The following is a 14,378-nucleotide window of genomic DNA, read 5'->3' as shown; positions in this document are numbered from 1 at the left end:
ACTTCTGATGTGGTAAACGGAACATAAATAAAATTGTTTTTGAAATTACTGAATTAATTAGGTAGTAAAGCGACGACAGTGCATAAATTTACTTAGCAATTTTTTTTTAATCCATATTTCCCCCCCCCGTCTCCACCTTCTCACCAATTACAGGCTGTTAATAATATATAATCCCAAATTTTTATTAATCCCCTCTGCTTGGGGAGGAGATGTCACATTGTACTGGCGGGGCCATCATGCCGAAATGGCAGTGGGGAAGGACTGGATCCCCCCCCCACTGATCTCACCAATTTCCCATCTTCCTCCTCCCTTACCCATCCTCCTCCTTCTCATCCAGAGGATGCTGATGGCCCCTCTTTTTCCTTTATTCCTTCTCTTTTCCTGAGCTAGAGTTCAGAGTGCCTCTCCCACAGCCGCTCAGCCTCCAGCCCCACAAAAGTTTCTCTTCCCCAATAAAGTCATTAAGTGATGGGTGTTGGGAGGGACTGTTGGGGTGATGGTGGCTGAAATGAGATGAGCTCTGTCGTCCAACCTGCCAAGCTAAGCCTGGCTGGTGAGGAGGGAGCCGCAGCCCCTGCCTCACCCACAGGGATGCTCGCCATGATCCGTGGGGCATCCCACTCCCGAGAGCCACTGTATGCCCTGGCAGCACTGCCTGGCCCAGCCGGGATCAGACTGTTCCCTTGCATTTCTTGGAGAGGAGATTAAATAATAGAATCATGGAATCGTTAAGTTGGAAAAGACTTTCAGGATCAAGTCCAGCCTGAGTTCTGCCCCTCCTTATGGCTTTGCTGGGGGCACCACAGACCCGGGCAGCTCTGACCTTGCCAGGTGGGCACGGGGCAGCAATGACTGCGCAGATTGCGCAGGATGGAACAAGCGGAGGCTCCTCGCTCGTTCGCAGCAGGGACCTTTATTAGGTAGGGGCCATAAATTTGCTTGTGTGGATATAAATGTGCGGCGGGGGGGTTGGTGCCAACAGTGAGACTCGCGCCGAAACGCAGCCGATACTTGGCAGCACGCGGAGTCCTGTCCCGTCCCATCGGGAAGATCATCCGGAGATATCTATACACTGTAGGCGATACGAGGTGCTGGCTAAATATACCCTCACGTAAATATACGTTCGGAGGGGCTGATGGTTTCTGTTTAAAGCGGGGAGAAAGGCGAGAGGGGGAGAAGAGAGCCCTGCCACGAGCTCTGCTTTCCAACGTGTCCTACTCCCTTTCATAACAAACAGCGAACCGTGGTGGGTTTTTTCTGAGCCCTGTTATAATAAGCTCAGATGTTGGATGACATTTTTCCCGGTGACTCACATAGTAAAATTAACCTTGAACTATTTACATATTCAATCGCCGCCCTCCTCCTCCCCCTCCCCGCCGGCGTGTGTACATTACAGGAATTCTGGCTCCGTATCAGTTTTTGTTTTGCTGATGAGAAAAAAAAAAAAAAAGAGAGACAGAAAAAAAATTCCCCTCGCCTGGAGTACACATCTACTTGAGGGAAAGAACACGCAGTCCTGGCCTTTGGAAATTGGCAGGCGGCGTGCTGTTCCCGCGCTGATAAGAGGTACTGTAAATAAAACTGTACGGCAGCGCCTGCTGTAAATGCCCCGCGTCTGTACTCATTGTTCTGACAGCTCCGGCTTTTTTTGGGTCCACTGTTTTGGTACACACTGTGCTTCCTTATGTAAGCCAGCGCGCCCAGCTCCTCCCAGCGTTCGCCCTGTTTATTTTCGCCTCGCCAGGAATTTTTCCTCCCCCCTCCCGCCCCCCAGCCAGATGCTGGCCGCCTTTGCCTCGCCTGGCCGTGCCTCCCTGGGGCTCTGCGGCCCCTCCGGCCACGGCTTGCAGAGAGCACTGGCATGTCCGTCCTCCCCCCCTCACCCCACGTGGAAATAGGGGAAGAAAAAGCAAACCCTGTGTTTAGCAGGGCCCTGGTGCATCTCAGCCTGTGGATGCAGCGAGAACCCCCCTGAGCACAGGATCCCTGACATCACCAGTGCACGGTCGCAGGGAGGGGGCACGGGCACGTGCCAACAGTTGCCCTGCCCTGGCAGGACCTGTTGCTGCCATGGGTTGCCATATCGTGGGTTGCTGTAGCCTCGTGGATCACAGTTTGACGTGGTGGGGCCGGCAGAGCTTCGAGTGGCGATGGAGAGCCATTGCCTTGGCAACTGCTGGCTGCGCATCGCCCACACCGTGTGCCGAGCGAGGGCAGCCCACGCCGCTGCCCTATTGATCCAGCCCTCTCCTCCCCGGCAGCTTCTCCCCATCCCAGCATCTGCATGGCCACGCTCCTCTCCCTGCCACGGGTGAGGGAGGGGACCACCATCAGCACCTGCATCTTGGCGATGCCCCAAATCCCTAATGGCATCTCGGGCACGTGGTCACCTGGCTAGCAGCAGGTGAGGGGGAGTTGCCCACCACCCTTCTCGTGGTGCCCCAGAGTTTGGGTGTGTTTGCCCATTTGGAGCAGCCGCACGGCCCAGGCACACTCAGGTTGTTTTGAATGCAAACTTGACATCGCGGCGAGGGTGGCGGGGAACAACATATGCACAGTAAACAGGCAGACTGTCATATTGATTAACAGATGAGACCTCTATTATCGATCAGCGCTTGGCGAGAAAATTTATCACGTTTAATTTCGCCGCTGCCAAATATTTCTGCCTGCAAGCCAGCCTTTACTGAGACAATTTAAAGGCAAAGGAATTCTCTATTCAATGCATGTCATGATACTTCTCCCTCTCCCTATTGCCTTCTCTACACACCTTTCCCCAAATCCCACCCTGACAGTGGGACAGGGGCTTGAGGGTGGGAAGGGGGTGGGAGACCCAGACTGGACCCCTGAAAATGTGCAGCATGACATTCTGTGGGATGGTGCCCCTGCCTTGAAGGCTACTCTGTCACACTTAGCTCCTCACAGCAGATGAATCAAACCTCGAAATCTAAGAAATAGGACCTCAGCTTTGTCCCACAGAGATGCTGTTGAATGCTGTGTGTGTTGTTAATCTGGTTTCATCTGGAAGGTCCTTATCTGCTGTTGGGAATCTTGGGTTTTTCCTCAGTCAGTTGAACCATTCTAGCCATATCCCCGATCAGGTCTGTCCTTGGGTACTGAAAACAGCAGCCATGATGGGAAGGGGCAGGAAACCAATTGCAATTGGATCAGTTACAGTGCTAATGAAACACATTGATGTTTAATGATTTTTTTAAAAGATAAATAAATAATTTAATTTTTTCCTGGCAAGCAGCTCTGTATTTTGCTGTGACATGCAAGGAATGGGAGTGCAGAGATGAGTGAGGCGCTGCTTTTGGTGTCTGCACAGGGGACACTAAACATGAACCCCCTCCATGGCACCAGTCCTGTGGTGTTAGTGGTGCTGGTGGCCGCAGCAATGCCCCCGTGCAGGTTCAGGTGGGTGTCCATGTGTCCCTCAAATAACCCTCCTCTCCCCTTTCTCTCCCCAGCGGGTGCCAAAGCCCTGGTCTGCGATCAGTGTGGTGCCCAGTTCTCGAAGGAAGACGCCCTGGAGACGCACCGGCAGACACACACCGGTACGTGGCAGTCCCCTTCCATCCTTCACTTAGGCACAGGGTTAACATTTGGGCTTCCTTTGTCACCCTTTGCCCAACAGAGAGCTGGACCCTCTGCAGTTCTGCCTCTGCCTTGCCCAGGCAGCCCCAGTTCCTCTTACAGCAAAGCACAGATTTAGGCACCATTTGGCGCAGCACTGTTGCACCATTGCTCAGCATTGCTGTGGGAAATGATGGTGCAGCAAACATGAGGTCATTTGCTCCCTTTGTGAGCAAACGCCATCCCTGTCCAAAGAGCTCCCAGAAGTTGGCTTCTGCCGTTTTTCTGCTCTCGCACTTCCCAGCCTTTCAACAGCACTGCCATGGGGAGCACAAGGAGCTCTTTATGCCTCTTGCAAAGGCTGCTGTGCCCAGGAAAGGTTTGCTATGGGGTTTGGGGAAATTAATGGCCGGGCAGTCCCAGGTGGAGCCTTTCACCCCGCAAAGTCAGGCTGGAGCAGGGCAGAGCACCAGCTCCTCCCGCGCTATATCGGGAGCAGTTTAACCGAGCACAGGCTTGTCTTTCAGTGCTGAAAGCCCTGATAAATGCCACTGGCTGTGAGTCTGTGCTCGGGGCTGGCACAGAGAACCCCTCCAGCTTCACGCCGGGGGTTTGAGGATTGATGCAAAGTGCTGTGTCACCAGGTGGGAATGGCTCCGGCCGTCATCTGATCTTGGAGCTGTGCTGGCCAAGCACCAGTCCATAAATCCCAAAGTACTTGCCCTCCTTGTCCGGAGCTGTACAGCTGGAGGCCAAGCTTTGCCATTCCGGGTGTATTTGGAAACCATGTGCTGTAGGCTGAGGACGAGGAGGAGAAGCAGGAGGCTGTGACAGAACGGTCAACACAGCAAGGGACTAACTGTGCAGGGCTGAGAGACCCAATCCCAAGCAGGGGGTTCAAGGTGGCTGAGCAAATAGCAGCTACTTCACCATTTCCTTCTATTTCCCAGACTGGTTGAGCATCCTGGGGCAGCCAGTGGGAGCCCAGCCATGCAGCTCAATGATGCCTGCACCCAAAAACATCCCACAGATGCAGAGCAGCAATTTGGTTTGGCTCACAAACCTGACATTCCTGTGGGGATTAAACCCCCTTTGGCTGGTGAATCCTGGGGCCTGGACTGTGCCAAAGCTCAAAGGGCAACAGGCAACCAGAGCAAGGGGACGCGGTGACCCGAGCGGAGCGGGTTTGTCATCACCACCTCTGGCTGTAAACATGTCAGAGTGGGGCTGGGTGGCGAGGGCAGCTGAAATGAATTGCTTCCTCTCCTCTGCTGGCACACAGAGTGCCCTACCCTGGCACAGAAAGCATCCCTCCCCTGCCTTGCTATAATTAACCCCCTTCCCAAATAACGGCATCTCCCAGAATGCATTCATTTTGGATGTCCTCCCTTCGCCCTTAGCAGCAGGCTGGTTGGCAAAAGACCTTACAACTTTCCAGGTTAAAAAAAAAAACAAAACAATAGCCCTTTTTGGTAGGGAAGCAGGTAGATTCCTTCTGGGGGTTTCCTTTCAGCATATGGGGCTGTTTCCCATGCACACAGTCCGCACCCAGGATCCCCTTTATCCTATTTCCTTTCCCACTGCCCTCCCTGCTGCTTCAAATGACAGCGACAACATGAAGCCAGGCTGTTTTACACGTGCTGCATCGAGCACTGCTCATTTCTATGGCAGAAAACTGACACCTCATTTCCCAAAGCAAGGCAAAAACCAAGAATAGATACAAAAAAATAGTTCCTGCTTGTAAGCACAGCACTGGCTGTGCTGTGTGCAACCCCATCGACACGGGGCCGAGACGCCCTCTCCGGGTGTGCGCTGTCCTTGGCCCCCATCCCATCACAATAGGAAAAGCAGCAACTGTTTTGGCTCATCTTCCAGCAGCACGAGCTCGGTGCCATGCCAGGGGGGAGAGCATGGAAAATTCCTTACCCTTCTCCTAAAATGTAGAGGAAAAAACAGAGCGTGTTGAGAAGACGGCCTGACTACCCCCAGACAGCACCTCTGGGAGTCGGGATGCGCACACGGACGGTGTTCGTGTTAACGGGTTTTGGGCTCGCGCCGACGTTTATAAATATCAGAGGTGACTTGTCTCGAGTTTCCTCCCGTGTGCCAAGGCAGTTAGCGTGTGGCAGCCAGTGTCAGTCCCCAGGACGGCATGGATTTACTCCTGACCCAATTTCACATGGGCATGATCAACACCTAATATAGAGTGTGTTTGCTTCGGTGTGTAGTTGGCTCTGATTTGTGGGGTCAGCGTGCCCCCGGCTGCGCTGCCAAGGATGCACAGGACCCTTCACTCCCCCCTACCCGTATCCCCCGTGAGCATCCCATTCCCACATCCCATACCCACATCTCTCATATCCCTCATATCACCTGCCCAGAGACACAAGTAGCAGAAAAGAGTTAATGAAACCATGTAACTGAAAATTGAAAAGCTCTATATCTTCTCCCCCTTTTTCTTTCCCCCTTTTTTTTTTCTTTTGCTGGGATGTTGGTAACGTTTTGATTTAATAGTTGGCCAAACACAAGGGTCTATTTTATTCAGAGTTTACAGGCCTCAGGGCTGTTATTCCTCCAAATTTAATAGCATTGAAATTGCAGGGTTGGCGATAATTTGCCTATCACTTTCTGCTCTCCCATTGATGTTTATTGTCAGCGGGATGGAATCTCAATCCGATTCACTTAGATAACGTGTCTGTTAAACATTTAGATAATTGTGCCATCATTAACTTGTCACATTATTTTAGAGATTCAAAACAGTCGTGCGGTATAAGCAGAGGTACAAAGAGAGAAAAATCCAGTGGTGAGAGCAGGAACCCGGGAGCAGAGGCGGCGGGATGTCCCCGCGCTGGGTCCCACGGCAAATGTTGCTTGATGGCCGCACAGGGATTTTTTAAAAATTTTTAAATTATTTTTTTTTGTTGTATGCTAGAGCTCTTGGTGCTTTTCTATGGAAGAGCATCCCAGAAAGAGTGTTACTGGCTTGGGTTTGCCAAGGGATGCGTGGGAACCTGGAGGAAGCAGAGGGGGGACTGCACCGGAGCTGCGCTGTCAGACAGGCATGTGCTGTCCCTGTTCTTGGCAAATGTACATTGAGTCCAATTCTTTGCATATTTGTCTTATTGCCTCATGTTTATTTCGCTTTCTCTGCCTCGGAATGGTCCCTGCCAAAAACCTAGCAGTGGTGCTGCAGGTATACTGTACACTGCTTCTTCCAGTGTGGAAATGAAGGGTTATGAGCAAGTGGAACTTTGCATGCGAGTTTAGTGATGAGAGCTGTAAATCACATTGAAACATGAGTTCTGTTTGCCTCACTCAGTGTGGTGCCACAAACTGTTGGCAGGCCAGCACTCCTCTGGGGCGCTTGGGATGACTCTGCCAATGGCTAGGGTTTGTCTTGGTGGTGGCACTGGTCACCAACAGCCATCTGCAGTGCCTGCTCTGATGGCAAGTGGCACAGGTTTGGGAGATGCCGCTTGTGGCTTGTGCTGCTGCATCATCTCCCATGGCTTGATCGGAGCTATGCCCAGCACAAGCAGCCAGCATAAGCAACTGGCACACTTCCTTACCAAAACCAACCTGACGTCTTCCTGGGCTGCCTGTGATTTTCTATTACCATTTCACAGGACTCAGGAGAGTTTTCTGAGAGCAGCTCGATGAGGCTTCTGGGGGAAGTACCTCCAGATCATGCTTTTCTCCATAGCTGGAGATAATGCACTATAGTATTAAGTACGCTTAGAGGTAATTATCCCTTCTGTGCTTGCCTTGGCTCCACAGTCCCGGGGGAAGGGAGCACCAGCGATGCTGTGCCGTGATGCCCAGTCAGTGCTTTGCAGATTTTCTGTTGGGTGCAAGAGTGGATTTTGGATGCTCAGGTACTGGCCCCAGCTCACACAGGGTCTGGGGGCAGCAGGTCCTGGGGGCACAGCACAGAGCCCCTTTGTCTGACAGTAATGTCCTGTGACAGTGCTTGAAATCTGAGTCCTGGCACGCATTCCTGCAGCCGGGAATCTCCCTGCCTTCCAGACCACGGCTGCTTCTGCCACCCTGACAGCAAATGGCAGCAAGAATTCCCTGCACTCCAAGGTGGGCACGTGGGGAAGTGTGATGAGGCCGGGCCTCATGCAAGCCGGTGGGTTCACCAAAACATGCAAAGAGATGGGAACGTGGCACAACCACGCAGCCGCAGCAGCACCGGGGCCAATGGTCTGCCTTTAATTTTCCTGTGCAAATACTATTTAAAGCGTGATGAGAAAAGCCCTCTCGCTAAGCTACAGAGAAATCTTTCTTGTCCTTTAATTCTAGATGAAGGGGATTAGTGTGAACATATTTAACCTCTGACCCACAGACAAAAGCATTTTCAAATTTAGTTGCCAAGTGGCTCCCCATTTAGCCAAACCAGTGCAGTATCGCAGCAAGTTTTTTCCCTTCCCTCCCTTGAAAGCTTTAACATCCATTGTTGCCCTGTAGCACCACAGGGACTCAGCAGCCCTCCTCTGCTGGCGTTTGGGGTGCTGGTCAGAGCCTCATAAGGGACCTCAGCATGGCACAGTCACTGCTAGAACCCTCAAAGGCTTCACAAAGCCAGCATGTAGCCAGCCCCTAAAAAAGCAAAGCCTTCTGTAGATGAGGCTGGTTTCTCCCTGGTTTCTGCACGCCCACCTCAGCACTGACACGTGCCCGCCTGTGATGGCACAGAGGATGTTTGGCTGTCCCTCTGGAGCACAAAGAGATGCCTCCGTCCCCCTTTGCTCTGGAGCACGAGGGATCAGCTATGGCGAGCTCGAGGATGCTGGGCACTACCGTGCCGGGCTTTATAAAAGAGGGATGAAACGCGGGCTCGGAGGCAGCCGGGGTCTCCTGGTCCAGCAGAGGAATGCCGAGAGGGGCCTCCCGTCAGGAGCCGGTGTCCGTTTACAGTGCATCTCTCATAAACCCGGCGGCGGGGGCGAGGGCAGGGGGACCGGCCCTCCTGGTATGTGATTGATTATCTGGTATTTATGCCATTGAGGACTTTTCAGCGGCTCGGGGTCAGGGGGTCATCTCATGTGTCTTGCTGCAAATCCGCTTCCTTTTGTACAGTGCGGGCTGGGTGAGCAGACACACAAAAACAGCTTTTTCTTTTCCTTGGGAAAAAGGGGAGGGGGGCGGGCTGGTGTCAATGAATTTTTTTTTTCAGCCTTTCCTGAATAGTGTCCTTTTTAATTCCAAAGAACTTTTAATTAAAAGTAGCAGGAAAGTTCATCTCGACAAGGTTTAACTTACCTTAGCAGTTACTTTTGTCCCCCAGGATTCGCATCTCCCTGCTTTACAAAAGCCCCCCAAGAACTGGGGGCCAGGCTGCGCTCGGTGCCTCTCCGCGTCTCCCCAGCTTTGCCGAGGGGGCCTTTTCATCTTTTCTCTTTTTTTAATGATGGGGGTGCAGGAATAATAAGCAGATGCTGCGAGTCCCGGCTTTGTGCCTTGCGGCAGCCGGTCACTCCACCGGCCAGGCTTTGCTGGGCAGCCGCCCCAATGCCAGAAGGGTCATTTTGTCAGAAGGGATGTGAACCAGGGCTCTGCAGCAGCTCCATGGGGCCAGAGGATGCCAGAGTGGTGCCACCCTGGCCAGGAGAGATGCATGAGTGAAGCGAGTGGGCAGTGGGTGGGTGCCACTCTGTGCCAGGTGGGATGGTGGCAGTGGTGACAGCAGCGGTGATAGTGATCTCCCATGGGAAGACCCCTCAATCTCCTCACCAAAGCTCTTCACTGGGAAGCAGAACAGTTTCTAGCACATCAGTTGAACTATGGTTCAGAAGCAATGGGGGAAATGTGCTGGGTTTTCAGCAGAGCTGAATTGTTTTTTCAGATGGTTTCACTCCAAATTCCAACTGGGAAGAGGAAATCTGGGAAGCCAGTGTGGTAAAGACAAGTAAGGACATAGATGGCAGCTTTAGAGCTGAAACAGCTGAGTGCTGGGTTTTTTCAGGGTTGATCAGGATTGAGGCTACATGAATGGTTTTGATATATTTTGATAGATATTCAGTACAATGAAAAGGCTTTGGGGAGTACAGCTTTGCAGGGAGGATGTGCCTCCAGCTTTGGCCAGAAAGCTTTAGGGATTGCAAATGGCTTCAAACAAGTGTTTGGCCTGAAAAAAATGGAAATTGGGCTGGAAAGTACAGCACACCAGAGGTGTGAAGTGTCTGCAGCGTTCCCAGGCTGGCACGGAACTTGGGGAAATTAGGAGCTTGGGAACCTCCCGCCTTCCCCAGCCGGCAGGTGGAGATGCAGTAAATGGGATTGGCCTCTAAAATCCCTCTGCCAGATTTGCACTACTCAGTTTCTTCAGGAAGAGGAGAAAAACCTGCTCAGGCTCTTCCAGTGCAGGCTGGGGTGATGCTGAGCACATCCCTTCCTTCCAAAGCCTGGGGACCGCATTCAGGGAGGGCAGGATGGTGTTGCACATGCAACGCTCCAGGGTGGCTTGTCCCCTGTGCCTGTGGATAGGGCTGTGCCTGGACTGGTGCTGTTCCCCCAGGAGCATCCCTTGCAGACCAGGAGCTGCCCGTATCCCTTGGTTTGCATCTCCATGGTGGGCTTAGCATCCTGCCCTGCAGATGGGGTGCACACCACAGTCCTCCTCAGCAGTCAACCCCACACATCCCCAAAAACACATCTCCCACTGAACACCCCGTTTGGGCCCGTGGGCGGCTGCAGGACTTCACCCAGCGCGGGTCCAGCTGCCGCCGTGATTGACGCAAAACCAGTCTATAAATAAAGTCTTTCTCTCCTCTCATAAAGACTTTGCAGTTTAGTTTGCTTTCAAGGTCAAGATCAGACCTTTCTAAATAAACACATATCAAAGGATCATTAGCGGAGCAGCACTGTTAAATTGAGATATTAACTTCTGTCAGCCGCACGTTTCCTTTTTGTTCTGTAACTCGCGACTGCAGCGGGTTTTTATTATTTTGGCCCTAGGCGGTAGCATCTGGCTTCTGTAGAGACTGTAAAAATTAAAAAGCAACACAAATCATTGCGAGAGAAAAGCAGTAAATTCAATGATAAGAATTTAAAATTAAAATGTTTCGGCGCTTTTATATTCAGCAAAACATGAAACGAATGAGTTGTGTGCCTGTTGCCATAAAGCCGCTGCCGCTAATCGTCGCCAGGCTCCTTCCCTCCCCGCGCGCCCTCATAATTGCTCTGCCTTAGCAATTGCAAGGAAGCAGTGAGGGAAGGTGATGATGATGTCGGTGGTGACAGTGATGGAGATGGAGGGTGGTGGGGCGAGGCACGAGGTGCCACCGATGGGACCGGGGGAGCAGCGGGCTCCCCAAAAGGGAAGCAAGACGGGGATGCGCTCGTCCCACCGTGCTCAAAGGGAGACAGAAAGGTCGAGCTGGGAGGGTGTGACTAATGCGCCGGGTCACTGGGATGCGGGACCGCATTGTCCCCCAGGTCCAGATGGCCCCCGGAATAAATCACCCCCAGCAGGCGTGGGCTGCCCGTGCCAGAGCTGCAGCTCAGGGTGTGTCACCCTCTGCCCGGGCTGCTGCGGGCACCCGCATCTCGAGCATCCTCCACGTGCATCCTGCCCAGGCACTGCGGCGAGCAGGAGCATGCTGGGTGGGAAGCAACCCTATGCATCAGTGTAGGAGCAAAAAATGAGGCATTAAGGTTTGAGGGGTTTTTTTAATCCCCCGTGCTTGCAAGGTCAGTGTTGTCCATCTGCTCTGAAACACCAGAGTTTTCCTTGGCATTGGTAAAAGGGTGAGTGGGCATGGAGGCAGCGGGCAGTGCTGGGAGCGTGCCCTGCCCTCCTGTTGCTGGAGCAGCCACATGCAGCCTGCAAGGAAAAACCAGCAGCACTGGCAGAAGAGCGGGCAGCGCTGGCTGCTTTTTAAGAATTAATTTCTCGTAGTCAGTTAAGTTGGGAAGAAAGCTGCTCTATCTCTGAGTAAATAATAATAATCAAACAAATGCCCCCTTGGGAGAAGTTGCCTTCCATAAAGATGTTAATTAGCATGGAAGCCGAGCCATGGAGTCCGGAGGCAGCCTTTGAAACCAGGATGATTTGGTGACTCTGGCACGAAACATGCGCATCTCTGTTTATCATCCAGGGTTTTCCCCTGTCTCTCCACTTAACCATGAAGTTTGTAGAGACTGTAGAGACAGGTGCCACCATCACCCCTCAATAGCACTGGAGTGGGTGAGGGTTGCGAAGGGCTGGCTCTACGTGACACCCCTGCAAACCCAGGTATCCAGGCAGGCATGTGCAGGTGTCCCTCCTCAAGGAAGGGTCCTTCACACTGCCCCACGGGTGCACTTCAGTGCAGCCACCAAAAACATCACTTTGGGTTTCATAATAATCCCAAAAACAGACAGTGAAACTCGGTTCATCTTCTTACCCTGCGCATGCATCCAATCCCCTCCTGGGGCAAAATGCAGCCTTGGTGCTGGTGCCATCACCAATGTCCCACTCTCCTACCTGTCTTTTATCACCCATCCTCTTCCTCCTCAGCTCAATGGCAGCAGGACATGCGCAGTGCCCCCAGGTAGCCTCGTGCCAAGCTGAGCCCGGTGCCTTCAGGCCGTCCTTAAGGCCAGCTGTGCCGGGGCTCAGGTGCTGGAGCTTGTGACAGGATGTTCCAGGCAATGTGCCCCTTGCCAGCACTGGTGCCTCTCCCAGCCTTCCCGTGGGCAGGGCTGGAAGGGAGAGTTATCTGCCTCTCTCTGACTGTCATTGCCAATGGCTCCTTCCTCCCCAGTGCTGCTGTTCCTGCATGCCAGGGCCGGCAGCCACCCCTGCAGTGGCAGCCAGCAGCATTGGCCAGGAGGTGGAGGCTGATAGGGAGCCCTTGACACACTGCCAAAAAAAACATCAAACATCCCTGAAATCTCAGGAGAACCAACAGACCTCAGGCTCCTGCTTTACATGGCCAGGTTGTTTTGGAGCCATTCACCTCCGTCTTAAGGACAGCAGTAGTATCAGCTCACCTCTTTGGCACGTGCATTATATAAGAGATGATGTTAAACATGAAGAGTGAAGGAGGAGGGAGCCTTGTGGGAGACCCCGAATTAGCAGGACACAAGTCGGGGATTTCAGGGTGGATACAGGAGGCAACATCATCAGCATCCATCGACATGAGCACCCTCATGCCTGAGGTAATGCCTTCCTGGTGTACCCCTCTGCAGCCTTTGATTCTGAGTTCTTGATTATTGCAGCAGTGGGTGGATCTGCCTCATTTTTGGTCTGATAACACGGCTCTGAGGACAGGCAGGGAAAGATGGCAGTGTTACGAGGAGGAGGACTGAGAGGGGTGGTTTGGTTTGCGCATCCTGGCGTCGGTGCCACGTGTCTGGGGACTGCCTGCCCCGTGCTGCCACAGCTGGGGCTCAGCAGGGGTTGCTTCACCAGCACGGTGGCACTGGTCCCCTTCAGTCCCCCCTCCCCTGCTGCTGCAGCATCTCCAGGTCACCCCACGCCTGCCCGCACAGCGGGTCCGGGCTCAGCGGTGCTGCTGGGAGCTCTGGGGGGCTGGCGGGACAGCTCACACACTCGCGTTCTAGCACGGGGGGAAAAACTTGAAGTCAAATGTCTGAAAGTCAGATCCCTTTTTAGTATGAATTTGCTGTATCTCATTCTGAGCACTAATTCCAATTTAATTGCAAGTGGCCTGAAGCCTCTTCAATAGGAGTAACAAATGGTTTGATTTTGTAAACTTCATCAGACTGCATTTTAAATGCGACACACTAGCCCGGCTCGAATGCCAATGAAGCACTGAAGTAGCTCTCTGTTTACTAATTATCCGTTTTTACTTCAAGCCACGCTGGCTGGCTTGTCTGATTAAATCGGATTTGTGGGATAGAGAACAGCTAGCAGAGTTTTCTCTATAGTAAACGAGATTGAAACTATGGCCCGCCTGGCTGCACACTGTAAATTATATTTCCTTTTAAAGGGGACGTGTCGCCTTTCTGCCACTGGCACACCTCCTGCATCCATAACTCCACCAGAGTCCGGTGCCGGGGGAAACCCACCCCACGCTGCCTCCCTCGCCTGTTGCCATGCTGGTTTTTAGTTTAATTCCTGCTCTGGCAGAGGCAGCGGGAGGGAGGCAGTGCTGTGCTTGATGCCACAGTGCTGCAGCATCCCTCACCGTGACTCGGACGGGCACGCTGTCACACGTCACATCTTGCTTGTCATCAGGTCTGTGGCAATGGCACTGCTTTGGGATTGGGCTGCTGGAGAACAGCAGTGTGCATCTCCAGGCTTGAGGCCATAGGCTTTTCCCTCCAGCAAGCATCCCTCCCCTAAAAACCGGTTTTGGGACCACCTCCTATTTAAAAAGGGTCCTGCAAGACACAGCCAATGTGCTCGCCCAAAGAGCATCCGATACCCAACTCACTCCAGCTTCTGTTTGCAAACCCCGCAGCAGCACCAACAGCTGCCCCACGAACAGCTTACGGCTGCCAGCACAGAGCACAGGCTCTGGCAGGGACACAGAAACCAAGGACGATGGGCAAAGGTGGTGGCCAAAAGTGGCCAAATGCAGCATGCAGGGCTGCACTTAAACCTCCCCGGTTGCTAAGACTTTAATTCCACGAGCTTGACCTACGCCGCCCCTTCCCTCAGTATCTATCTTTGTGCCCGGGGGCTTTTTATATTTTAATTTGCTTTTGAACGTCCTGCAAAATTAATGGCGCGCTCGGGGCCATTGTGCAGTGTACAGTAGAGGGAAGGGCCGTCGGCGCCCGCCGAGAGCCGGCGTGTTTCCCAGGGAATGAATTGCTCGCCCGCCTTCACCCCTTTTAATTGTTGACAGTAA

General features: G+C 52.9%; 1 protein-coding gene across 3 annotated transcripts in view; it reads left to right on the top strand.

Annotated features, from left to right (window-relative positions):
• The window catches only part of ZBTB16 (zinc finger and BTB domain containing 16), a 53,711-nt gene that overhangs the window by 31,095 nt on the left and 8,238 nt on the right, over nt 1-14,378 (top strand). For all 3 annotated transcript variants that reach the window (XM_017809655.1, XM_017809653.1, XM_017809654.1), the window contains exon 4: nt 3,468-3,554. In XM_017809655.1, the coding sequence (XP_017665144.1) occupies nt 3,468-3,554 (87 nt within the window). The remainder of the gene's footprint in view (nt 1-3,467; nt 3,555-14,378) is intronic.

The sequence above is a fragment of the Lepidothrix coronata genome, unplaced genomic scaffold, assembly GCF_001604755.1.
Source record: "Lepidothrix coronata isolate B3197 unplaced genomic scaffold, Lepidothrix_coronata-1.0 Scaffold27, whole genome shotgun sequence".
Taxonomy (NCBI): domain Eukaryota; kingdom Metazoa; phylum Chordata; class Aves; order Passeriformes; family Pipridae; genus Lepidothrix; species Lepidothrix coronata.
Note: the sequence above shows the minus strand (reverse complement) of the source record. Positions and strands in the feature narration are given on the sequence as shown.